This window comes from Caretta caretta, chromosome 16, assembly GCF_965140235.1.
Source record: "Caretta caretta isolate rCarCar2 chromosome 16, rCarCar1.hap1, whole genome shotgun sequence".
Taxonomy (NCBI): domain Eukaryota; kingdom Metazoa; phylum Chordata; order Testudines; family Cheloniidae; genus Caretta; species Caretta caretta.
Window position 1 is genome coordinate 3,289,256 of NC_134221.1, and position 26,829 is coordinate 3,316,084.

The 26,829-nt window shown below is 51.9% G+C and overlaps 1 protein-coding gene across 8 annotated transcripts in view; it reads left to right on the forward strand.

Annotated features, from left to right (window-relative positions):
• Nucleotides 1-26,829, forward strand: part of RGS3 (regulator of G protein signaling 3) — a 239,211-nt gene that overhangs the window by 60,829 nt on the left and 151,553 nt on the right. For 5 of the 8 annotated variants that reach the window (XR_012665250.1, XM_075120455.1, XM_075120453.1 and 2 more), the window contains 6 exons: nucleotides 7,973-8,031; nucleotides 9,014-9,108; nucleotides 10,133-10,201; nucleotides 11,560-11,620; nucleotides 16,698-16,788; nucleotides 20,828-20,895. Coding sequence is in view for 7 of the 8 variants with exons in the window: in XM_075120455.1 (XP_074976556.1) it covers nucleotides 7,973-8,031; nucleotides 9,014-9,108; nucleotides 10,133-10,201; nucleotides 11,560-11,620; nucleotides 16,698-16,788; nucleotides 20,828-20,895 (443 nt within the window). In the remaining variant the exon portion in view is untranslated. Of the gene's footprint in view, nucleotides 1-4,042; nucleotides 4,130-7,972; nucleotides 8,032-9,013; nucleotides 9,109-9,362; nucleotides 9,550-10,132; nucleotides 10,202-11,559; nucleotides 11,621-16,697; nucleotides 16,789-20,827; nucleotides 20,896-24,193; nucleotides 24,380-26,829 lie in introns of those variants that run through there. The other 3 variants (XM_075120457.1, XM_075120458.1, XM_075120459.1) reach the window with 3 other exon arrangements.

Sequence of the window (26,829 nt, forward strand, 5' to 3'; positions counted from 1 at the left end):
AGGAATTGTCAGTAGAATACGAGTGGCAATATACACATTAGGATATATGTCAACAGGTTTGCTGATATGAATAAACTGTACAATGTCCTTCACCGATTTTGCACGTGGCAACACTGATGACAATGTACTCAATTCTTCGTACAGTTCAAGTCCATTTAAATCAAAACTATCTCCGTGCTTCAGGAAGCTCTCTAGGTTCTTGCACTTCGTCATTTGCTGCTCTTGTTTTCCTATTTCGTTGCATTTAGTTATGTCATACAAAAATCCAAACTGTTCATGGTATGCTCGTAAGGTATTAAACCTTTCATCAACGGCAGATATTGCTTTATCCATCACAACATTAAAAAATTCAACCTCAAATTTCTTTTCTGGATCGTCTATGGGCTCATCTGCGCCTTCATATTCCGCTTACCGTTTTTTCCTTGAAACTCGTGTCACGTTCGGACATGGAAATTTAGGTTCTACACTGAGTGCCTATGCAAGCTCTCTTGCTGTAACCTGTGCTTCTTTGAATCCATTTTCTCTGTATTTCACTAAAAAGTCTCGTGTGTTGTTTAGTAAGGTAAGTGTTGAATCAAGCTGCATCATTGGACTCTGCATTATTTTGCTTACACTTGAGATTTTAACAAGAATGTCTTACCAGATTACGACAGACGATAGAAACTTGAAGCTTGATATTTCAGAGGCCAGTGACTGTGCTTCACTTTTAGCTTTTGGATATCTGGCTTCTTGCGAAATAGCAACCAGTGCTTCGTAAACTTCCTCAGATTGATATCTCAGTGTTTTCGCACTTTCTACTCTGCTTTCCCAGTGTGTCTCAGATAGAGTCTTAACAGTAATACCATTGACATGTGGTTTGAATATTTGTCATCGTTGAGTGGAAGCTGAAAAGAGCATGTAAATGCGTTGCAGCAAACCAAAAAAAGAAATAGCTTCTACAGAAGACTTGGCCATATCACACAAAATCAAATTAAGGCTGTGGCATGCACATGGAACAAAAAAGGCTCATGGATTTTCTGCCAGCAATCTAGCTTGCACGCCAGAAATGCATCCTCTCATATTGGCACCATTATCATAGCTCTGTCCTCTAATGTTCATTACGGACAATCCCATTCGTTTTAGTTCATCAAGGAGAGCTTGAAGAAGTCCAAAACCTGTAGTGTCCTCTACTTCTAAAAATGTGATAAATGATTCCTTAACTGTAATCTGTGCTGAATCATTAATGTCGAAAAATCTCACTACTAACGACATCTGCTCTTGATGACTTATGTCCGGAGTGCAATCTAGAATTACTGCAAAATATTTTGCCAAACTAACCAATGAAACAATGTTGCTCTCACTTTATCACTCATTAGCTTGATCAGTTCATTTTGAATTCTTGGTCCCAAATAGTGGTCATGTATTTCATTTTCAGTTACTCTTCGGAGACGTTCACTCATCACTGTGTCAGACTTTCCCAGTAGTTGTACAAGGCCCAAAAAATTGCCATTTTTGGGCTGGAATAATTTCTCAACGCTTCCTCTAAAAGCAAGATTGTTTGTTGATAGATATTCAACAATAGATAATAGACGTTCAAGAACACGATGCCAATGCTGCTTCTCTGACTCTAGCAATCTTTGATTTTGGGCATCAAGAGTTGTCTGATTTTTTAACCTTACACTCAGCTCACACCATTTGTGCATACTTTCAGTGTGGTGTTGTGCCTTTTCATGTTGCGGTAATATGTGACTAAGATTTTTCCAATCATTAATACCCATGGTTGCTATCTTAAAGTTGCAACTATTGAAAAGCTTGCATGGGAAACAAAATATAGCATCCTTGCATTTAGAGTACACAAGCCACCGTCTGTTGACAATTTCACCATTAGAAAGTCTTTTGTAGTAATTGTTCTCTGTGAATTTCCTACCTCTAATGTCTTTAGGATATTCAACAGCTTTTATTCTCCCAGGGCCTTTCTCAAGTATAATGGCACGGAATTCGTTGTTTAAAGATTGCGGCCATGTGCCAATGTCATCTATATCCCATGCTAGTACAGTTTCAACTGTTGTAATTTCTTGTTTTGTGTCTGCATCTGTTTCAAATGATTGTTGTGTGTGTTGTTGCGTTTCTTGAGCTTTGTCTGCATAAAAATTTTCTTCGGCAGTTACATGATGATCTTGATCAACTTTGTTTGTTTTCATGATGTACAAACTTAAGTATAGAACCCTTCTGTGCTTGTACATCTAATCCTATTTCATCTTTCCGTTTTCTTTTTTGTGATCCGGAAAGTTGTTTTCAATATGACATAATTTATAAGGGTGTTTTTTAAAGAAATAATTGTTTAAATGATCAGATTATCAGAAATATTATTTAAAATAACTAATATAGGATGGTCGTGAGTCTGTGACCTTGAGCAGGTGTGAAGACACCTCATAAGGCGCTCTGCCCTGACTGAGACACAGTAGAGTTGGAAACTCATGTCATTTTTACAAAGCCACTTTTTAGTTTTATATGTATAGTGGGCTTAATGTTAGTTACAACTCTCTATCAACCTTACACTGTAACTAGATCAATGGCATTATCCAGTTTAATAAGCTGGGTTTCCAAGCAGTGGCAAAATATAACCCTAGTTTTACTCCTAGGTAAAGCACAAAGTGACCAAAATGAAGTCAGCACAGAATCATCTCATCTAGGTTAAGGCAGCACAGAAATGCTACCGGAGTCCTATTGTGCCTTGTTTTTGTTTGGAAAGACATTAGCAATCGCAGCGCATTTTGGGTCCGGCCAGAAATACATGATCAATCACCGCCTCTAAAGTTCCATCAAAAACTGACATTTTCACAGCTCTAGCATGACCTGCTGCACAGATTCTTCACAAGGAAGTGTCCCTGGCCTTTTTAACTCATATTAACCGTGTATTTACTTTATGAAAGTTGGACAAAACACAAGACAACCTCTGGGCTGGCAAAAGTTATCCTGACTCACTGGGAAAAAAAGCAAGAGAATCTTCGTACAACATATGGTCACTCTGTACACAAGTCAGGAGATGAGCATATTCCAGTTGTTGGAGGGCTCTATTTAGCAGTAACAGGGCTATAGGAAAGCCAGTCAACGTTTTTTGTTTCTCTGATGAAAACTGGCCCACTCCCTGCCCCAAACCAAACTTGTCACACATAATTGTGAGACAACTTAATATTCTGTTTTTGGCTAAGATATTGATCTTTTAAAAAAAATATTGAAATTGGATTCAGGATTGTTAGCAAGCATTTTTGGCAAACAAAGTTGTTAAATGACAATCTAAATGGCAACACAGTCCTGCTTTCATGCTTGGCTCACTCACCCCCCAGCCTGCTGGTCCAACAGCTGCAGTAGAGGAGGAGATAGGTGGAAAACTGCAGTACCCCAAAATCCACCCCTTGGGGTGCCGCGTGGCAACAGCAGCAGCAAACCCTCAGGTCCGATCACACACCACTGGGCACCACTGCCAGCCCAACGGACCATGGTGAAGTTAGCACAGCATCTGATCTCAGGGACAGGGCACCCACGGAGCCACAGCAGCTCATCCTGCCCTGCGCAGCTCCCCCTGGATGAGATGGATCATTGCCTGCTGGGGGGAGAGACGCGCTCCCCCACTAGGGTGACCAGATGCCCTGATTTTATAAGGCCAGTCCCGATATTTGGGGCTTTGTCTTACATAGGCACCAATTACCCCCACCTCGGGTGATCAGACAGCAAGTGTGAGAAATCAGGACAGGGGGTGGAGAGTAATAGGAGCCTATATAAGAAAAAGACCCCAAAATTGGGACTGTCCCTATAAAAGTGGGACATCTGGTCATCCTACCCAGCCCCCATCCTGATTGTTCACACATGCTATCTGGCCCAGCCAGCTGCCTGTGACCATTCCAATCCTGGGGGCGCGAGGAAGTGAGTCACTTTCACTTTCATTCCTCAGCACGCAGCCAGTCAGGCCCCCCCCCCCCCCCCCAGCCCAATCCAGCCCTGCTGGAGGGGAAGGGGGAGAGAGGGGTGCTCCATGGGGGGGTGCTCTGTGGAGGGGGGGAGAAGAATGGACGTTATGGGGGGCAACAAAGGGTACTGCAGCCGCTAAGCCTGCCTCACCTCACGCCGGGGGAGAGAGTCACACTCACAGGTGAGTTCCTCCTTCCCCACCCCTACCCCGTCCCCTTCCCAGAGCCCCCAGCAGCCAATCTCCCCCCTCCAGGTCTCTCTAGGACCCAGCAGCCCTGCTCTTACACGCTGCACTGCTTCCTGGCTGTCCGGACCCCCAGCACAGTGGTGCCCTAGGCAGAGTGGTGCCCCAGGCGGCTGCCTAGTCTGCCTCTGGCTAAGGACGGCCCTGGGGGCAGGCTGAGCTTTTCACCGGGCTGCACCGAGCACTTTAGCAGGCACAGGACAAATCTCCAGTAACAGTGACTCTGAGTGGCCCTCAGCTGGCTCCTGAGCACAACATGGGGATCCCTCCTGTCACCCCCTCCAGGCCCCATTGCTGGGGTTGATTTCCCACAATGCCCAGCAGTCTGGCTCAGCAGCACAGGAGCTTGCAGTGCCCAGGGTGTGATAATGGAGTCCTTGTTTGTAACCACTGGAGCCTATGGCAGCTGCTGCTGGTGCATAGCGCCATGGGTCAGCCTGAACTCACCTGTGGTTGGCTGAAGTCCCTAAGGCTGGACACCTGGACTTTCAACAGGAGGGAGGTGCCTCACCTGTGTGGGCACTTTGGAAAATCCCAGTGGGCACCTGCCTGCATGATTAGATGCCTAAAAACCTTAGTAAACAAAGCCCCATCAAATTAAATACACAGTGATGTCCCCAGTGACTGAGAGATGCAGGGGTTGGAGCCTCTGCAGTGATGTGAGCTCACCTGGCTTTTACTTCTGCTGGATACATGTTCAGACACAAACAGCAATGTCTAAAGCCCCTCACATTACCCAGGGAAGCAACTGCTCCCAGAAGCCTGGGGCCAAGTGCAGGTTGGTGTAGAATCACAGAATATCAGGGTTGGAAGGGACCTCAGGAGGTCATCCACTCCAACCCCCTGCTCAAAGCAGGACCAATCCCCAATTTTTGCCCCAGATCCCTAAATGGCCCCCTGAAGGATTGAACTCACAACCCTGGGTTTAGCAGGCCAATGCTCAAACCACTGAGCTATCCTGCCCCCCTCCTTAAAGGTGACCTGCAGAAAGCTGGGCTTGTGCCACTGATGCTTCATCATGCGGCATAAAGAAGGACAGAAAGATTTGTCACAAATGGCCTTTTTACCTTAGCAATGTCAGGAATGGCAATTTTGGCCTTTGCAGGTGGCACTGGAGGTCTCAGACATGTGTACTGGGAGCTTTGATGAGTGCATTGCCCTGTTACCCCTGTGGGGAGTCCAGCAGCTTGGTTTCTGGGGGAGGCAAGGCTCGAGTGTCTTATCTAAGCCCCAAAGCTTTGTGTTCTGCAGCAAGTGACAGGCTCTCTGTGTCTCATAAACAGCCAAAAGGTCACATTTTGGCCTAACTTATCTCCTTTGGCCTGCTGCGTTTCCTGACCTTGTGTGGTCTTGAGCTTCGCTCCCCTTGTGTGGCAATGCATTTAACTTTTACATTTAATTTCTGAAGAGCAGAAGAGAAAGACGGGCCAGGGAAAGAACCAGGAGAACCAATCCTTCTTCTTTTCTGTGATGGTAACTGGCTTTTGGCTAGCTGGGGCCTCCTCAGAGCCTTAGGGGAGGCCTGGGGCAGTTAATAGCACACACAGAGACATGCCCACTCATCTGAACATGACCGTGCAAGTCGAGCAGACCCGGCAGGAGGGCCAGGGTCCGGCACACTGGAACATGGGTGCTCCTGGTAGCAGACAGGAGGATGGATGGTCTAGTGGCAAAGGGGCTAGTTTGGGTCTCAGGACAACGGGCTCAGTCTTGTTCATGCCACGGACTCATTGTGTGTGCTTTGGGGAGCCACTGAACCACTCTTTGTCTCAGATCCCCATCTGCAAAATAGGGGCAATAAATTCTGGCCTTTCTGTGCTTCAGCTTCCTAGCTTTGTGGGCAGGCGCTGTGCATCTGTGCGGGTGGCTGAGCTATGCAGCAGTCTCAATGGTAGCAAATGGAGCCAGGAAACACAACATGTTCTGCAGAAGGTATCTCTGTGCCCAAGGAGAAGCTGCCCTCGATGGCAGGACAAGTAGGGGAGCTGGGGAGCAGTGACTGGGAACTGCCTGAGCCAGCCGTGACCCATGGAATCCCAACATGCAGCAGCCCAGGGCTGTGTTGGGATGGAGTGGGGCTGGGGAATCCCAGAGCTACAGTGGACTGGGCACTGATGAGAGAGGAAGTGTAGCCTGGGTACCTAGCCAGTGTGAGTTGTATCTGTTAGGAGAACTGGCTCCCCAAGGGGCCAGGACGAAGCTCCATTGCTTCTAGCTGGTGCTGGCCCTAGCAAAGGTGCTGCATGACCCAGCTCATAAGAGTGGGCTGGGTCAGTGCTCCTCATCCTTTTCCAGGCTGGCATTCCCTGCCTCAGCGCAGGGCCGGTGTCCAGCCTCCTTCCAAGGGTGGAGTTAGGGTTTACAGAACAAAGGAGAAGGGATGGTTTGGACTTGTTCTGACCCTAAAAATGGCTGCAAGCGTCTGGCACAAACTTTAACCCGATGTTTTATTTGACTGGGGGCTGGCCTGGAGTGAGTCTGTTACTGGGTCCTTGCTTCACACTTCAAAACGGATGGTAACAAATGGGAAAAGGCTCTGAAAAGAGCTGCAAGGATGATTTGAGGTCCGGAAACCCGACTGACAGTGAGAGGCTAAAGTAGCTCAATCTGTGTGGTTAATCAAGAGGAGGTTTGCGTGTGATGTGACCCCAATGCATAAATCCCCATGGGGGGAGAAGCTTTCTGAGACTAGAGAGCTCTTTAAGCAGCAGACACAGAACGAGACCCAGTGGCTGGAAGCTGAAGCTGGGTAAATTCAAACTACAAATAAGGCAGGTGTTTTACCAGAGGAGGTGATTAACCTTTGAAACAACTCACCTCAGGATGGGGTGTTTTCTCCACCCCTTGAAGTCTTTAAACCAAGGTGGGTGTCTCTTTCAGAGAGATCTGCTCTAGCATAACCAGGAATCCCTGGGGGAGATTCTCTGGCCTGTGCTATGCAGGTTAGATGGGATGATCGTCATGGTCCCTCCTGGCCTTCACATCTGGGAAAGCGTCAGCCCCAAATATTGTAGTGGAAAACTCGGAGTTTGAGCAAACAGAGGGCTCTTACTGCAAGCCCTTTGCTCCTGTGCTGTTTGTGACAGCCTGATCCTGACCTAGACGAACCCAGGCCTCCCCTTGGCAGATGCAAAGCTCCTGCTGTATGATAGCAGGCCGTGTTCTGAATGGCAGCTCCTGGCTGTGCACAGCTCTGACAGCGCATCACGTACAGAACAGTCTCGTTACCATCTCTGTGTGCTGGGGCCAGATTCTCATTTCACTCGCATGGCTAGAAAGAAAGGTGCCTTGCCACTGCAGTCAGTGCAGGGAGGCTGGCTTCGCATAGGCGGGGCAGAGATGGAGCTCTGGCCTTTGCTGTGTAACTTGATGATACATTTGGCCCGGGGCATGGCGCCAGTTGCCCCAGTGTTGTGTGAAGTCAGGTGGGTGAAATGCAATTTGTCAGCTGGATGCTGGGCTGCATCTGCTCCAAGCTCCGCCGCAGACGCACGTATTCATAGGACAGTTTTACTTCAAAATAGAACCCTCCACGATTTCTCTCTGCAATCCCCCTTGTGCCCCACAAGCCCTCAGGGGCAGGGAGGTGCACGTGCAAGGAGCCTGCCGGGCGCGGAGGTTGCCAGCCCATGTTCTATAAGCCAGCTCTGGGTTAATCCTGCCAGTCAGACGTGAAAAGGAGGAGCCCTGCTTTCAGTGCCCGGCACCAGGGCATGAGCACAGTGCTGTGGGAAGATGCCTTGCTTATCTCTTTTCAACCATGTTTCATTTTCTTTCCAGTTATGGAAGCAAAAGGCCTGATGGGAAAAGAGTACAGGACATGCGACTCCTATGTGAAGGTGGGTTCTCTTGCTGCTCCAGGGGCTTTGGGTTCAGCTGGGGATGAGGATGTGACCACTTTGTAACCCTTCTGGTTTTGGGGTGAATTCCTCCAGGCATGCAGCTGGGCTCCCATCTTCTCTCTGTTCCTCGTCTGGGGCTCCACAGAAACTGAGGCAGAACCTTAGCATTGTGCCTGCCCATTTGTCCTGAACTCCCCCACTCCCATCCCTGTATTTACGGGCTGCTGAGTAACTTTCCTGCACCAGGTGAGCTAAGACAGCCAGTCTTTTGCAAGGTGCTGGGTGCATCACTGTGCTAACTGCACTTCGGGGCTATGGCACCCTCTGATGGAGAATTTGTTGTCACAGAGTCATTACTGGCAGAGAACGTGGGAGCTAGAGGGGAAAGCTCTGCCTGTGGCTGTCTGCGCTCATCTTTTTTTGCAAGCCAATGCTATCATGCAGACTGAGGAAAGGGATGATAATGGATGGTCAGCATTAGAGAAACTCCAGTAACTGCACTGTAGGGCACAGGGCTGAGCAATCCTGGTTAAATTGATAGCACCTTAGTAGGTCATTTCCATCTCTACTGCCTCTGATTCTAACCGAAAATATGTGTCATGCAATGGACTAAGCGTTCTCCCACAGCAGGTCTCAGACCCCTGTGTGTGTGTGTGTGTGTGTGTGTATCTGTCTTTACATGGCCAGAGACTGGCTAGGAATATTTGCGCAAATCAAACACTGAATTCTCTGAATTGCTAAGGAAGAATTTCTCCTTTTCACATTGCCCAAAGGAGCTTTGTAATGTTGTGGCTAGACCTGGTCAGTGCAAAGAGACCTAAAAACCTGGCTAGCACAAACTACATCTTTGAGACCTAGCCATCCATAAAGCTGACTGGTGGGCCTTCTGATGATCTAAGCACTAGACAATTGCTGGGTCTGTAGCGAGTTCGTATTTGCTTAAAGATGGCTAATGCGCCGTTTGTTTCTCTACATCAAGATGTCTGTAGTACCAGATACTGATCGGAAATGCAGGCAAAAAACCAAGACTGTTCCAGACAGCAAAAATCCCATCTTCCATGAGCACTTTCTCTTGTGAGTATGCAGGGTCCGAGGCAGCACCATCCTGTCCTTCCGCTGGGTTGTGTTCCAAGTGGGGCATGTGTTCGGAATGGAGCTGGAAGAGAATCTGAACTGTGGCAAATGCTGCCTTAGCTTCTCCTGCCCAAGATCCCCTGTTTATTCTTACACTATTAGCTTCAATAAACATGCCTCACGCATGATGAGGTTTTGTACCAAAATGAAGAGTGACAGACATTATTTTGCTGTTTCTTGTAGCTGAAATGCCTTGAACTTTTGAACAGAGCTTTGCTGAAGCTCACAAAGCTGTGACTATAGAGCGTGACAGCAATACTCCTGCACATTTGGAGTTTCTTATTTGGTAGCTTCTGTGCATCCATATGGAGTCGGGGAAAACATTCCATTTCCTAGACCCTGAGCCTGCCACGATCTGGTGGATCAGTATGAACAAGGAAGGTAAAAGGATTTCCCAAAGCTCTAGCATGTCCTTGCATGGGAAGGGGGCTGGTGGCTTGCAGCGTTTTGGTGGAGTTCATTATTTCTAGCAGACCTGCCTCTGTTGGATCTCTGTACTCATGAAATATTTAGTCTGGCACAGAGTGATTATTTAGGAACATGAATGATCGTGTTTTTGTGGTGTTGTTCCTTTAATGTTTAACATGTGTCTATCCTTAAACACCCTGAGCTGTGTTTCAGCACCTGCCCAGGAGAGTTCACCTCCCCTTGCAACAGCTTGTCAATAACAAATGTCTTCTTTGTTTAACCACGCAAGCAGCATGGTCCTCAAGTTCTTCTTGATGTAATAAACATGGATTGGAGCTTGCAGTCCCCTTAATTTTAGTAAATTAGTGCACAATAGCTCATTTGAAAAGAGTGCCATTTATGGCAATTGCTGGGAAGCTTCATGTAGGAATCAGTGGGGCAGGGAGTGGGGGCTAGGGCGTCACTGGAGCATTAAAGACACACCAAACGCACCCCTGGTGCGTGTTCCTGGTGGCGTTGGGTGCTCTCAACCTGTCCTTTTTGGCTTCTGTTACAGCCCAGTTCAAGAAGAAGATGAACAAAAGCGTCTTCTGGTTACAGTCTGGAACCAAGAGAGAAATTCCAGGTAAAGCCACTGCCAGGACGGGGCTGGGGTTGGAATGCCACTGAGCCATCTCTTTACTGAGGTTTGGAAAGGCTGGAGAAGGGATAAAAATACCATCTGCTCTGGCCACTTCCATGTGAGTTCCTTCGGAACCTCGGTCACGTGGCCCAGCCTGGCGTCAGTGGGTGTCACGTGGTAGAGCGAGGGCATGATGTGGCTGCTTGATCTAAGCAGCATTGGCACCAGAGTGAGCCCCTTTGTGAGGGGTGGGTGAAGCACGTCTGCACACCCGGCCTCTGCTTCTCCCCAGAGGGCACACACTTCTGCTCAGGGTGCTCTCTGTCGCATGCTGGGCCCCGAGTGCTGCTGGGAAGCTGTGGATGCTGACTGGTCTCTGGCCGTGACCTAGGGCTGTCTGGGGCTGCTGCTGGGCTGACACTGAAGCAAACTCCTGTTCCAAGAGCAGACTCTGCTGGGGCCAGGGGAGCATTTTGCAGGGGCTTGTGGGTAATGTTGCTGAGAGGTCAGTTAGCCTAGGGGAAGCCTGTACAGCGTCTGCTCACACCAGTGCCTGGTGGTAGCCCATGAATGGCTCATGGCCCACCCCAGATGCTGCATGCAGCTTCATAAGAAAGAATGGCACATGGGCAGCCTGTTTTGAGTTGTGCTGGCCATGGGTGCAACCAGTCCAGGTGTTCAGCATGGTCTCAGGTGCCTGTGTGGCAGCTGTCAGCAAATGCCAGAGATGTAAATGGCTGGGAGAGCTTTGGTCTCTGAGCAAATTCACTTAGTGCCAAAGCCGGTATACCAGGTGGGCTCTCCAGGGCCCTTCTGCTGTGCAGGGACGGATGCCCAGGCACGCAGAGCTGCCTCCGTCTCCACAGCAAATGTCCAACAGGTGTCCAGCCTGGCTCCAGAGGATCGTTGGCTTTTTCAACTAACTAACTAACTAACTAACTAACCTCCAAGCCCCTGCCCCTCTGTGCCAGTCTCATGGCAGAGACATGGCTGTCTGGGGTGGGATTCCAGCCACGGCCATCCTTGGAGTGACACCATGATCGGAGTGGAGAAAACGCAGGAGGGGCTGGACCGAAGTGCAGGGTTACCTGGCGAGATCAGTGCAGTGGGGGCTCCTGCTGCCTGCAAAGCCCTGCCCTCAGGGAGAGGACAGAAAGCCCAGAGGGTGTGTGTCTGGGGAAGAGAAGGTATGTAGCTCTGTGTCTCCTTAGCCCTGTGCTAACATCATTCCTGCAGGAGCCAGGCCCTCCTGGCGGAGGGAAGGCACGGGAGCCATGCTGGTGGGGAAGCTGCTCCTGGGTCTCTGGGTTAAGGAGGGTTTAAGGGGAGACATTAACCCTGCTCTCTGAATCCTTCTCTAGACAGAGCCAGCTAATCGGCTGTATGAGTTTTGGTGTGAAGTCGCTCCTGACCCCAGACAAGGTACAGTCCCTTGTGGGTATGGAGCACACATTGGGTTCGGGCCCTTCCTATGCGCCAGATGGGAGGAGGCGACGTCCTCCCGTCCGAGGTGCAGTGCCCTTGGCAGAGCCTCGTGGTGAAGTGCCCTGGGGCTGGGAGCGAGGGTGCCAGGGCCTCTCCGGGAGGCTGGCAGGAGAGCAGATTGGAAGTGACAGCTGGAGGTAGTTTTCCAGTGGAGAGAGCATTTCTAACAGTGTGGTGAGCACGTACCCAGCTCTGCAGAGGGCAGAGGGAGCTGCTGTCTTTGGTCTGGAGCTGCAGGGAAGGCAGAGGAGTCCTGACAGCGGCCTCCCTGCCCTGCAGGCGCCTCCCTTCCCTCTCAACCGAGGAGAGCGCCATGAGGCTGCTGAGGTGGGGAGCCGGAGGGCCAGGGGAGTGAGGGCATCGTGGTGACTCTCTCAGCCAGTGGTGCCTGCTCAAGTTGGAGGCACAGGCCATCGTCTGACAGGGACCCCATCTGCCGCTTGCTGGCACTGAGGACAGGCCGCTCTGGCCAAATGCCAGTCCAGGTTCAAGGCTGCACAAGGCCGCCCGCCTTGTTTCTGTGAGGCCTGGCTGGGTGGCCCACCAGCCCCAGGGTGGAGTGCCAGGCTGCACACTGGCCTGTGGCTGGTGAATGCAAGTGCTGCCCATCCTGCCCAGAACGGGGCTGTGTGCGGCACCCGGGGAGAAGAGATGCTCTGCTTTCCCTTCCTGAAGCACCCCAAACCCTGGGCTCCTCCCTATTGTGGCCGGCCTGGGGCATCCTGCTGCCTTTGTGCTTCCTGGGGGCCCACATTTCCCATCTGATCTGCAGATCAGTGACTGTTCACCCTGGCCAGACCTGCCCCACACTGGCGATGGTGGGGAGAGCAATGCCTGTCTCCCCACATCCTGGAGGCCCCAGGAACACTATGACCTGCCCCCTGGGGGTCTGGCCTCTTCCAGCTGGCGAAAGCTCCTTCCCAGCCCTTTGCTGAGGCTGCCGTCTTCGAGCCTTGTCCCAGGCATGCGGAAAGGGCCAGCCCCTCTCCCAGGACCTGGAGTCCCCGGACCCTTCTGCCAACACCCAAGCATGGTTCAGCCCAGGGGGTAGCCCAGAGATGGTGCTGGCCTTGGCAGTTGACCACCAGTTCTGGACAATGGACGCAGCTCAGTGGTCAAGGCTGGTCGTCAGCCTGGGGCCCTGTGGACTGTGTGTAGCTGTTGACCAGATGGGGGAACTGTACTTCAGTGTCTCCCAGCTCCCTCATGCTGGGCCCAGCGGGCGCCCTCCTGCCGCCCTCCAGGCTGCTGTGCCATCAGCATGCAGAGGACACTGCTCCACTGGGGTGTGGTAGGTGTGGAGCGCTAACGGTGGCAGCCTGTTTGCTCAGTGGCATAAGCCATTCCGGACACTTCCTCTGCTCTGTAGCCATGTCTGAGGCCAGGTGTCCAACTGAGGCATTGGTTTAACTCTCTGAAACCCAACACAATAACACTTCCACTGTGCGTTCTGCCCCTCGGTCCCCAAGGGCTCTGCAGAGGTCAGGGTGTTGAACTTACCACTCATGGAGCCCCATTTTACAGGTGAGGAAAGTGAGGGTGAGAATTCTGTTTCCAAGAGTGGCACTGGTTTGAGGTGCCTAGCTGTGGGGAACAGGGAGGGCGAGGGGCAGAGTGAATGGGGCACCGTGGCTAGTCAGAGTGGGGCAGGTGGGCATCAGGTGTGTGAGTCGCTGGTTCCAGTGACGTGCTTACAGCAGGGCATGGAAGCTGGGGGAAGGAGCCTTCCGAGCCCGGCTGAGGGTGCAGCATTGTGCAGACTGGGGAGGAGAGGGAGCGGAGCTCCATGGGGCTGGTGTCCCCAGTTGGGAGAGCCCAGTCTCTAGCTAACAGTTAATGTGAAAAGCAGAGTATTGGAACAAGGGGGATAAACCATCCTGTTTCCGTGTTTAACCCAATCCCTAACTAGAGACCAGGCTGCCACCTTCCTGGGAGCAGATTGTCTCCCATCTACTGCTGTGGGACAGGACACTGGGCTAGACCGGCCTCGGATCTGAGCCATTCCGTGTTCGATCCCCCCTCTTGTCCCCTTCGACTCCCCATCCCTGGCTGTCCTGGCTGTTAGCTGCTCCCTATCCTTCGGGCTAAGTCAGGGCTAGCATGGCTGCATCAGGGCATGGTACTGCAGAGTTACTGTGCCACTAACCCACACTTCCCAGCCAGTGATGCCCATGCCGGCTCTGGCCCCTGCTGGTGGGAATGCACTCACACTAATCCTGTTACCAGATGGGGGTAGGCGCCTGCTGCCCCTCTCGCAGCTGCTGCATTTTGTCATTCAGTGTCTTGGAGAAAATACATGAATGGCTGGGCCAGTGCCTGCCTTTCCCATCATTGCCCACTCCATCCACGCCTAGGGGGACAGGGGGATTCTGTCAAGCCAGTGCTGCCACCTGTTGTCACTTTCTTGGTAATACAGCTTTAAAGTCAACTGGGGTTTTCTTCCTCAAATAAACCAGTAATTCTGCTAAAGTAAATGGCTTCCACAGATCCCCACTTCTGGGTCCTGAGAAACACAGGCAACCCAGAAGCTACCAGACTGGATCAGGCTGAGATCCATCCAGCCCCACGTCCTGTCACTGACAGTGGCCAGCACCAGCAAGGTGCAAGAATCCTGCAACAGGTGGCTCTGGAATAACCTGACCACAAGGAAATGTCATCTGAACCCCCTCAGTTAGAGACTGATTCCTGGTGTCGGTGTCCAGGGCTGGGGTTCACACTTCAGACAGGGCATTGAGAAATCCAAAGGGTTCAGAAAAGAGCTACAAGAAGGGTCTGAAGCCTTGTAGCAAGAGACCAAACAAGCTCAATCTATTAAAGGAAGGTTCAGAGGTGACTTGATCACAGTCTCTAAGTCCCTGTACAGGGAGAAGATTTCTGAAAGCAGATTTAATCTAGATCTAATGTAGCAGACAAAGGCAGAACAAGATCCAGTGGCTGGAAGCTGAAGCCAGATGAATTCAAACTAGAAGTGAGGTGTACATTTTGAACACAGAGGGTACTTCATCACTGGAAAAACCTTGCCAAGGGATGTGATGGATTGTGCGTCTCTTGGCATCTTTAAACTAAGACTGGATATGTCTTTGTGCTCTAGCCCCACTGGAAGGGATGAGTTTGATGCAGGAATTCCTGGGCGAGATTCTCTGGCCTGTGCTACTCAAGAGATCAGACTGGATGATCATGTCTGGTCTTAACATCTGTGAATCTATTAATCTGCTTGCTCATGCCTTGAAATATGCTTGCTCATGTCCCCTCTAAAACTCATGTTTTAGTCTTTAATAGTTACTATTGTGACTCTGGTTCTTTGATCCATATCAATGTCCAATCTTTTTTTTGAATCTTGCTAGGCTGTGGCAATGAGTTCCAGAGGCTAATTGTGACTTGCAAACTGTATGGGTAGAGGCAGGAGGCAGGTACGCACACACAAATGCACACGTGCACGCACACACATTCTGGAGTCACAGAGTCACATCTGGAGGCTGATGCTGTGAACACACAGCTGTCCCTCGTGTGGCTGGCATGAGCTGTCTTCAGGGTTCTGCATGGTAATTCAGGAAACTCTCAGTGATAGTTTCCTGCCCACTGATTTGAGACTCTTCTTTAACCAAACGCTTTGTCCATTGTGTACGGAATGGCCTGCCCAGCCTGGCCTGCAGCATGCATGGGAGGTGGTGAAAGAGCCCTGACCTTGCCCCCCCTGCACTGCTGAAGGCGCTCAGTGTGGATTGCAGATGACCCCTCTGGTGGTAGGGCTAGAATACTGGCCATTTGCTGAGACTGCCAGCATGGGGCACATGCAATGTAGACACATTTCAGCGAAGGACTGGGCTGGAACAACTGGTTAATTTAACGTAGGCCATGCTGCAGCACGTTTGGTCAGCACTTCCTGGTGACAGAGTTGTAGCAGTGACCTAGGCCTGCTCCTCATTCTGATATGGTCCTTTTGCATAACGAGGCTGGAAACCACCTGGGAATACCACTTGGCTACCAGATTCCCTGCATGACAGTGAAGTGGCAAAATACAGTGGCTCCAGGCCCTACCCCCATACCAGCCCCTGATGCTGGCAGCATGGCTAGAGGACAGGGGTGTGTGGCCAGACAGCCTCTGTGCTCCAGCTATTTCCAGCTGCTGGAATGGCCCTTTGGGGCTATGGGCAGTGGGGAAGCCTTGTCTGAACTACAGCAAGCGAGTCCCTATCTCGGGCTTGCTGTGGCAGTGCTAATGTGCTCTGGAGCTGAGGCCTTTCCATGCTAATGGCTGGAGCCCCGTGAGTGGCTGGGCACAAGCATTGCGTCTGTTCCTGAGTCAGAGCAGGTGGAAAATCTGCTCATCCTGTCACCAAACTGCACCTGGACCCAGTAACCAGCAGGCCGGGGAGGAACAGAGTGGGGAAATATCCCCCAGTGAGGAGAGGAGGTCTGACCAAGGGATGTGGGGCCCTGTCATCCCCACCACAGCTGCCCCCTATGCCCTCAGTTCCCAATCTCTTGTCCTGTCCTGCCCTGCATCAGCCTGGATCCTGCTCCTCCTTCATTCTAAGGAATCCCTCCTCCCGTCTCACATGTTCTCCTTCCACGGTGCTCCCTCTGCCTGGGACTCCCTGCGCCAGTGAGCCAGGCAGGCGCCCTCCCTTCTGCTGCAGTGCCCGGCTCACGTCACCCCCTGAGCTCAGCCAGCTCAGACACAGGGCGCTTGGGCCCAGTCTGCTCTAGGACACGCCCCTGTGCTCATGCTGGCTCAGCCTCGGGAATCAATGGTGCTGACACCTCTGGCTGCACTGTGGACTCTCCTGCAGGGCTCCAGGGCCACCAACTTTGCTGACACTGGGCTGGGGTGTGCTGGGTGTAGATGGTGCCTTTCCTGCCTGCTCTGTGTTCTGCCCAGCCAGGCAGGCACTGCTCAGCCAGCACCCTGCGCTCACAGCTTTTGCACAGACACGCTCTCCTGTGGGGCTGGAGTGCAGCTGCCCTGCTGAGCCTGAGCTCCACGGCTCTCACCCCTTCTCTCTGCCCCTAGGAGGTCAGCGGCTGGTACTATCTTCTTGGCGAGGACCTGGGCAGGACCAAGCACCTGAAGGTGGCCACGCGGCGTCTGAAGCAGAGCAGAGGTGGGTCCCCCTCGGCAGCATGCTCTGGGGAGTGGTACGTCCCAAGAGCTAGCAGAGCATGGGAGGGGCATGGGTTCTCATGCCCTGCCTCCTCCCCACTGGCACTGTGTGGAGCCAGGTGTGATGGGTTCGATCACAGAAACCCCCTTGGGGCTGCCAACTGATGTGCCAAGACTGCTTCTGCCCCTGCTTTCCCTGCCCTCCCAGCTTGGGACTTCATTGCCCTGAACTTCTGAGCCCGTCCCACTAGCCTGCTGCAAACCAAGACCCAGGTCTGAACCATGTTCCCTAACAGCTGTAGGCTTCAACTGAAAGCAGCTTAAGAAGTGTTCCTGTCTTTAACACTGAGATACTCAACTCCCAATGGAGTCAAAACCCCAAATAAATCCGTTTTACCCTGTATAAAGCTTATACAGGGTAAACTCATGAATTGTTCGCCCTCTATAACACTGACAGAGAGATATGCAGAGCTGTTTGCTCTCCAGGTAGTAATACATATTCTGGGTTAATTAATAAGTAAAAAGTGATTTTATTAAATACAGAAAGTAGGATTTAAGTGGTTCCAAGTAATAGCAGACAGAACAAAGTGAATTTCCAAGCAAAATAAAATAGAAAACACAAGTCTATGTCTAACACAGTAAGAAAACTGAATACAGATAAAAACCTCACCTTCAGAGGAATTCCAGTAAGCTTCATTTTACAGACTAGTCTCCTTCTAGTCTGGATCCAGCAATCCCTCACACCCACTGTAGTTACTGTCCTTTGTTCCAGTTTCTTTCAGGTATCCTTGGGGGTGGAGAGGCTATCTCTTGAGCCAGCTGAAGACCAAATGGAGGGGTCTCCCAGGGGTTTAAATAGACTTTCTCTTGTGTGTGGATACCCCCTCCTCTCTCCTGTGCAAAGTCCATGTCCAAGATGGAATTCTGGAGTCACCTGGGCAAGTCACATGTCCGTGCATGACTCAGTTTTTACAGGCAGCAGCCATTGTTCACATGCTACCTTGAAAGTCCTCATGTAGACTTCTTATGTGGATTGAAGCCTTTCAAGAGCCATTGTCCATCCTATAGCTGGCCTCCAGGTATTCTCTGCGGGCCTCCAGGGGAGACTCAAGTAGGAGCCTGTGGCCTGGTGGCCCCACAGAGCGTCCCTGCCTGTGCTGCGTGGAGTTGGGCCTGGCTGGCAGCCTCCCTGTGCTGCTCTCCCAGCAGTGCTGCCAGGTCACTGCCGGCATGGTTTTCCTGCTCCCCAGTAGATGATTTATCACGGGATGTTGGAGACTCGGACCCCAAACTGCCTTTGAGCCAGCTCAGTGTATGAGCATTGCTGGGCCAAAATCCAGCATTGGCCTTCTCCAGGAAAGGGTAAAAGGGAAACTTCTGCCCCTCCGAAGGCCACCCAGGGTGCAGCTACACTGTGAGTCGGGGATGCGATGTCCAGCTGGAGGAGACACACACGTTATCTCTCACCAAGCTAGCGAGAAGTGGGACGGGCTAGCTGCCCTGAGTGTGTGCTTAATGGGGCCACTCGGACAGCCCAGGCTCTCTGCACTGCACAATAACCTCACAGCCCCAGTACTGCCCTAGGGTGCCAGCCCTGGCTCTGAGCCCAGCTCCTCCTGAACCGCTCTGCTAGGCTGCCTGCAGTGACTCAAGTGTGTGATCACCAACCTCAGAGCAGACTGGCAGGAACCAGGCCACGAACCCCCCCTGGCTGTGAGTTCCAACCAATTATCATGTGTAAACTCCCCAGCCTAAATGTAGGGTCACAGACAGTCCCCTTGGGTAGTCTGACCTGTCGCACCACCCAGGGGAGCCTGCCTTTGTGATGGATGGTCCCTTACACCACCAATCAGAGCAATATTCAGGTTACTCCGAGTCCCAAAGGTCCAGTCACTTACCCAGGTAAGTTGCACCTTAGATCTCACACCAAAGACAAGGCTTGTAGCCAATCCTGTAATAAACTACATACAGATTTATGAATAGGAAAAGGAAAGAAGAGAGCTATTTATGAGGTTAAAACAGATAAATGTACATGTACAAGTGAGTTACAATCTTCAGTTTCATGAGGTAATAGAAATTTCTATAATGAACAAGCTCTAGATGACCTTTAGGGCTAGCCCAGGCTAAGCAGCATCCAAGCAGCATAGAGATAATCGGTTCCTTCTGTTTATCCCCCTCTTCCCATGTGCTCTGAGCTGCAGACACAGCTGATGGGAGGAACTCACTTGCATGACTCATCTTTGGGGAGAGGGGGCAGAGCAGGACAACTAAAGAGTCTTTTGTCCTCTTTAATGTCCCTGCAATAGTCTGTCTGGGGTTAATGGACCTTGCCCGTTGGGCAGGACATAAGTCCTTCTGCTGGAGATCAGCCCTTCACACTAGTTAAAGTCTCTGCCTATCCCCTGATTTACACAGTCACAGGCTCACAATACAAATGCTCACATATTACCTTACACTGGGAAATACAGACGCTATAGATGAGATGAATGCCGGCAGCAACTCACAAGCGTTCGGTAAAGTCTAAACACTAAGCACATTCATATAATCCTAATACCAGTTTTAACAATCCTAACACTGATTCCAGCTAGGTGTTTGTCAGTGTTCGGTTGAGGCATGGGGACAATGGCATGAGCTGGCACCTGGTCTGCCAGCATCACACACCTGACCCATCACTAATGTTCTCCCGGCTGCCTGGCTCCCGCAGCAATGCTGGGTTGTTGTGGAGGCAGGAGAATGACCTAGGGACGAGAGAGGCAGCGCCCGGCTTGCTGTAGCTAAGGACAGTGCTATGGTTTGCAGTCACAGCAGGGACTACATCCATAGGAAGGTGTGATGGGCAGCATCTCTCTGCACTTGCTCTGAGGGGCAGATTGGGATATTCTGGAAAGTCCCAGGTAAATCTGTTTAGGAGAGGGAGATGCCCTCCCTTGTGCTGTCCCCTGAGGAGCCCTGGAGACACGGATGGCCTGGTTCAGTGAGACAGCAAGCCTGCAGGAGCTCTGAGACATCTGAGGAGTAGGCTGGGGGTGTGCGGGGGGTTCATTTACAGATAACCAGGCTGTTTGGCATGGCTCCTCCTAGCTGCTTCCCTTTCTACCAAGGGCGGCCGGTGCACAATGCATGTCACTAGGTGCTGGAGTGGTTCAGTGGGTACTGGGGAACACCATCTCTCCTCAGCTGGGCCCAGGGAGCATGCAGGAGGGGAGTTCCTCTCCTGCACACTTCCCAGGGGCTAAGCAAGGACAGAATAAAGCTCCTTCTCCTCCTTTCCATCTAGGATAACCCCACCCCTGCCAGCTCCTCCTCCCCTACTGGGGGGAAGGCAGAGGAACCGATCACACCTCAATTGCTCCCCAGCTTTCCTGTGGAGAGTCCAGCCCTCCAGCCCAGGGCTCAGCCTGGCTGCCATATTGTCTTTACACAACCTGGATTTCCCAACTCAGCGAAGCTCAGACATTGTGGTAATGGGGCCATGTTAGCACTTACACAGGAGAGATCCTGGCCAGGTCTAAATGGGGTGACCCAGAGAGAAGGGGCATCCTCCCCCTCCTTGGGGACACAAGCCCTTCTTTCCTCCCTGTCTCTCCCACTCGCTGTGCCTATCACCACATGCTGCTGCTGCTGCATCTCACATGCTCTCCAGCTTTGGGCCAGCATCCGCCAGCCTTGGGACCATTGAAATCAATGGATTCCCTCCTGTTGCCTCCAGTGAGCTTTGGATCAGGCCCTTGCTGAGTTCTCTATCCTGCCTGGCTCTAACCTGTGGGGCTGCCCAGTGTCTGCAGGAGTGGAGCAGGCCTGGGACAGGAGATGTGCTGCGGGGGTGGTCTGCACAGAGTGCGGTCTGGGCTGGGACACAGTCGCAGGGCAATGTGTGTGAAGGGCATGTGGCAGCTGCCCCTCATGCCACCCTCAGTGGATCAACAGGGAATTTCCGGGTCTTCAAACACCCACAGGAAATGCCACCATGTTAAAGGCAGAAGCATCTGCGTAGTGCCTGAGAGCAGCCTATGTGACATGCTCTTTCTGTTGCCTTCTAGAGCCACTACTGGCGAGCCAGGGGGCTGCACTGGGAAACCAGGAGGCTGAGAACATGGAGCAGCTCAAGGTAGGTGTGACAGGTGTGCCGGGGCCAGCTGAGCCCAGTGGGAGCAGCACAGCACTAATGACCCAGGGAGCAGGGGCAGGAGAGGGAGAGAAGGGCCAGCGGGAGGCTGATCCCAGGGCAGGAGCTGTGCCGGAGGTGGCTCCTCCGCACAGTAGTAGGACTCAGTGAAAGGGCAGAGAGGGCTAGTGCTAGGCCAGCAGGGAGGAGAGGAAAGTCTAGGGGGTTGCTGAGCAGGGGAGTCAGAATGGGACCATGAAACGAGTGGGCCTGGGATGGTTTCTCACACGCAGAACGAGCCAGAGTTACATTTGCTTTGTACAACAAAGCACAATGGGCAAGTCTTCATGAGAGAGAGCGCAGTGTGTGTGTCTCCTCTGTGTCTCCTCTGTGGCAGGCTGTGTCCGAACACAGCATGGTGGCTTCCTTTGCAGCCCTCCTCTCCATTTAGGCCCTGTCCACACTCCAGCATATAGGCTGATTCTGTAACCAGTTAGTGACTCTAGATGCAATCGGTGTCTTCATGCAGCATGGTCAGTAGCCAGGACCCATGGCAGCTGCAGGCCTAGGCTGCCCCATGGCTCTCTTCTGGCACCTGGGTCAGCACTCTGTTTTGTTGCTGTGTGAACTGGACCCCTGACCATGTAACCGGGCTGGTTGGACCTCCTCCCTCCATTCTCTGTGTAGTGGGATGTTTCAGCATGCACGGTTACTGCTGTGGTATGTGCATCTCCTGGGCACTCTGTCCCCTGCTGGCTTCTTACGGGATAGGTGCCCAAATTTCCCAGAATGCACTGGTATGTACCTAGCTGGGTGGCGTGGCCTGTGTAGGTAAGAGGCACAAAGATTCCAGCGTGGACTCAGCACCGCACCCCTTGTGACCAGGGCAGATGAGAGAGTTGCAGGCTGGTTAGAAAACTGTGGAGTGGCTGGAGCTGCAGTGTGGATTGGGCCATGCAGGTGAGATCTGTGGGAAACAAGCCAAGAGCGACGTACACCCCATGGGGAAACTACCTGACAATGTGGGGATGTGCCTGTGCTTCCCTACACATGTGCTGTGGGGTGGTGCTGGAGAGCCCGGAGGCCATGGAGAGGCTTTGCTCTAGCTCAGGGAGAGGAGTGATTCATTCCAAAGACTTTCAAAGGAGCCAGAGCTGTGTGACTAGGCCAGGGATGGGCAAACTTTTTGGCCTGAGGGCCACATTTGGACATGGAAATTGTACGGCGGGCCATGAATGCTCATGAAATTCGGTGATGGGGTGCGGGAGGGGATGAGGGCTCTGGCTAGAGGTGTGGGCTCTGTGGTAGGTCCAGAAATTAGGAGTTCAGTGTGTGGCTCTGGGCTGGGGCAGGGAGTTGGGGTGCGGGGGAGAGAGGGACTCCAGCTGGGGGTGTGGGCTCTGGGGTGGGGCTGGGGATGAGGGTTTGGGCTGCAGGAGGGTGCGCCGGGCTGGGACCAAGGGGCAGGAGGGGAATCAGGGCTGGGGTAGGGGGTTGGGGCATGGGAGGGGGTGAAGGGGTGATTTCCTCAAGCAGCTCCCAGAAGCAGCAGCACGTCCCTTCTCCGGCTCCTACGTGGAGGCATGGCCAGGCAGCTCTGCACACTGCCCCTTCCGCAAGCGCTGCCGCTGCAGCTCCCATTGGCTGTGATTCCCAGCCAATGGGAGCTGTGGGGATGACACTTGGGGCAGGAGCAGCATGCGGAGCCCCTTGGCTGCCCCTACATGTAGGAGCCGGAGCGGGGGCGTGCTGCTTCCTCCGGGAGCCACGTGGAGCAAGCCCCTGACCTTACTCCCTGGCGGGAGTTCAAGGGCCAGATTAAAATGTCTGAAGGGCTGGATGTGGCCCCCGGGCTGTAGTTTGCCCACCCCTGGACTAGACTGTGCTACGCTTCACTGAGAGGCCCTTCCTGCGGACACCTGCTGATTTGTCCGAATGTGCTGCCTTTTCACCCTACGTCTTTCCAGTGGACGTTACATTAAATCCTTTGCCACCTGAATGGGGCGCTTGAGACCGAGGCCTCTGTGATTTATAGGAGAGGCAAGGATGGGAAACAGCAACACAAACACAGGGCCCACGTCGGAAACTGGGCCCAACTGGCCCTGTGATTGATCTGTGCCAAATTCCGCCTCTCTGCTTCCCTCAGCTGCATTCTCAGTTATTTGTTTTAAACCGTAGGGTTGAGCTAGACAAACCAACCCAGCGTCCCTTATCCCTCCCTTCCTCTCACATAGGCAGGGTTTAAATTCAGAGCTCCTGCCAGTAAATATTTTCAACCCCTCTGGAGCATTTATAGCCTGGTGGAGGGATGGGGGGCTTCGGGAAATGCCCTGTAAGAATGAACACAGTGACAGTCACCACTGGCCTGAAAGATGGCAAACTGGGGGTGGCAGAGTGTTGGCCTGTCTGCTCAGCGCAGCCCCAGCCTGGCAGGGCTAGACGCTGCCGAGCCAGTTTGGTTAGTGACTTCAAACCAAGCCCTTTGTGTTTGTGCGGCGTTGTCCTCTGCTAGTTAAAATCCCCTCACCCACTTGTGTTTGGATTTCTGTGGCAGCCACCAGACCATGCTGCAGTGACAGTGACTCCAGGGACTCGGTTTGGCTGGGGTTTGAAGCCTTGCCTCATTTCTGCCCCGTGGAGGAAGCTGAAAGGAGCTTTCTTCTTGCTTTGTTTAGCTGCATTCTACAGGGGTTCCCCTGTGACTCGGCATTCCTGGGAGCTGCTGCTGCAGTGTGCAAAGAGGCCATGTCACGCAGCTTTGTGCTGTACGTCTGACTTGATTCAGAGTTGTGCTGTGCCTTTAATTCTGAAATTAAACCATGGGTGCCACTGACCTCCAAGCTTTGGGTCGTATTCCCCCCCCCCACCCCGCCCCCTGTAAACACAAAGCAGTATTGTGCGTGTTTGTTCTGTGAAAACAAATTCTTCCTTGTTTTCCTAAAGCAGAATCACTTTTCCTCTCATATCTTTAAACTAGGGTAAGAAGTCTTTTTACTGAAGTGAAGCTTGTGCAGCTGAGGCCTGTGAAATGCTGCTTACACATCCTCAAAGTGTTTGTGAGAACCTTGGAATAACAAAGTGCTCTGTGCCACTGAAGAATGCAGCAGGAACAAAAGCCACATCAACAGAGAAGGGACTAGGGAATACTGAATAGTTGACAGGAATTTTAATATAAAACTCTCTCTCTTCCTTGTCACTTGGAGTTTTCAGGAAGCCCTCTGTCTTATCGTAAAGCGGCATACAGCACAGACAGGGGCTTGGGAGGTGAAAGGTGGCTTCCTGCCATTCTTCTCTAGAGCTGGGTTCCCATGGGCGGTCATGCCAGTTTCACTGTGGCTTGTTCTATGCTGTTGTGATACAAGGAGACCAGGATTCCTGCTCCTTTGAGGGATTTAACTTCCATGGGCTAGTGGCGAGTTTAGAGCCTGCAATCATGAATCGCTTCAATGGACTCTGCAAGGTGTGCTCGGAGCGGAGATACAGACAGGTCTGTGGAACCTAACCCTAATCCGAATGCAAAGTGAATCCATCTGGGGAGTGCATGTCTATTGCAGAGTCTGAGTTAGGCTTATGTGCTGACTGTGTTCTCCCAGAGCCTGCTGCTCTGGCTGTGCGTGTCAGGTTATTTCCTGTGTGTTGGTTTGTCAGGATTGTTTTGCAAATGCCATTTTAGCAGCGATCATGGAAATGCTCGGCAAGTCGGCATCTGTGTATAAATGATCTCTGTCTGCGTATGGGCAGATCCGCACAACTGTGGATGGCCCCATGGTGGGAGCGAGCATTCAGCTTGCGCTAATGGCTGGAACGTTAGTGCTGTAACAAGTTGGTGTGTCCCGGGGAAGTGCTAAGCTGAGCGGTCCAATTTACCATTCATTAGTGGAAAGGAAGGCACTGCAGACTGTTAAGCAGATCCTTCCTTGTCTTTATCAGGAATGCATTAGGGAGACAAGCTAGTTACATTTGACATTGATGGCTGCTAGGAAAGAGTCTTGCTGAGCGTTATAAAGGAAAGTTCCAAGTTCTGTCTGATCGGGTTTGTCCGTGGCTTTGTCTGTCACAGGCTATTTTTATAGGTGTAAATGTGGCTGTGTAGATGAAGCTGCCTTGGCATTTCTGACACCAGCTCCCCATTGCTCTGCAGTGGGGTCATGGCTCACTCCCAGGCAGACTGAGGGGTCACAACCCCTTTGCTGAGTTCTCCTGTTTACCCTAGTTCTGAGGCTAGGGCTGGAATTGCTGGATCGTGTATATGTGGCACTGCACTCCGTTCAGTGCAATGAAATAGTTTCACAATCTAGATGGGAAGAAGACAGAGCAGAAGGAGTCTCCTTGGTTAAACATGCCCCATCCAGTCTCTGGGCTGGATAAAGGGTGTCACACGGCAACTCCACTCCGCTCTGCATGTGGCGAAGGTTTACTATCACTCATGGCTTGGGCCATGTTAATTCTTGGTCTCCCAGAACCAGTGAAATCTCCCTGGCTCCTTCCCCGACACCATGGGCGTAGAGTTCTGATAACTCGGTGCCCTCTAGGGTACTGACGTCACATGCCATCTCTGTACCCACCTTCCCTGTCTGGGTTCACACTTCCCAGCCCTTGTCTGCAGGGGCAGAAAGAGTGCTTCTTATTCAGCACTGGTGCCAGCTGGGAGCTGTAGCCCAGACCCCGAGCTCAAGTGTTTTGACCACTCTGTCGTGAAGAACAGAGCTGAGTTTCTTTTTCAGTAATGAAGATCTATACTCAGCTGTTGGTTCTCTTGATGCTACATGAGCAGCATTGACTCCAGCTCACTCTCCTGTAGCTGGGCTGGCTCTTTGGGGCCAGCAGGAAAAATAACATGTCCCCGCCAGGGAAACCTGCAGATCTGACATGCAGACCCACAGGACAGAGCAAGATGGTGCTGTTTTCACCCTGTCCTTTGTGTAACCATCCCCACGTTTGAACGGGCTAGAGGGGTCGCTGCTTAGTGACATAAAACCCCCTTCTCCCTTCAGGGCTAAGAGCATCTCTGACAGTGGTCAAGGGACAGAGGTGGGGATGGAAAGTTAGTGTTGGGGTTCCGTGGCATGGGGCTGAGCACTGCCACGAGCTGTGGGGCTGTCCCAAAGAGCTGCTTGCTGAGCTCTTTTCAGGAGTCAGCAGTGTGCCCTTGTTGCCAAGAAGGCCAATGGCATTTTGGGATGTATAAGCAGGGGCATAACGAGCAGATCGAGGGACGTGATCGTTCCCCTCTGTTCGACATTGGTGAGGCCTCATCTGGAGTACTGTGTCCAGTTTTGGGCCCCACACTACAAGAAGGATGTGGAGAAATTAGAGAGAGTCCAGTGGAAGGTAACAAAAATGATTAGGGGACTGGAACACATGACTTATGAGGAGAGGCTGAGGGAACTGGGATTGTTTAGTCTACGGAAGAGAAGAATGAGGGGGGATTTGGTAGCTGCTTTTAACTACCTGAAAGGTGGATCCAAAGAGGATGGATCTAGACTATTCTCAGTGATAGCAGATGACAGGACAAGGAGTAATGGTCTCAAGTTGCAGTGGGGGAGGTTTAGGTTGGATATTAGGAAAAACTTTTTCACTAGGAGGGTGGTGAAACACTGGAATGCGTTACCTAGGGAGGTGGTGGAATCCCCTTCTTTAGAAGTTTTTAAGGTCAGGCTTGACAAAGCCCTGGCTGGGATGATTTAGTTGGGATTGATCCTGCTCTGGGCAGGGGGTTGGACTAGATGGCCTCCAGAGGTCCCTTCCAACTCTGTTATTCTATGATTCTATGACTCCCAGGCCTAGAAATGCCCTGATCCTCTGGCCCTGTGTTCAATCTAAGTGTAGAGAAGAGTCAAAGCTGAAGAGCCACCACCAACCTTTTGGGCTGTTTGTGACCCACCAAACCCCCAGAGCTACCCAAGGCAGTGGGCCTGGGCCTGTTCTTGATGATGC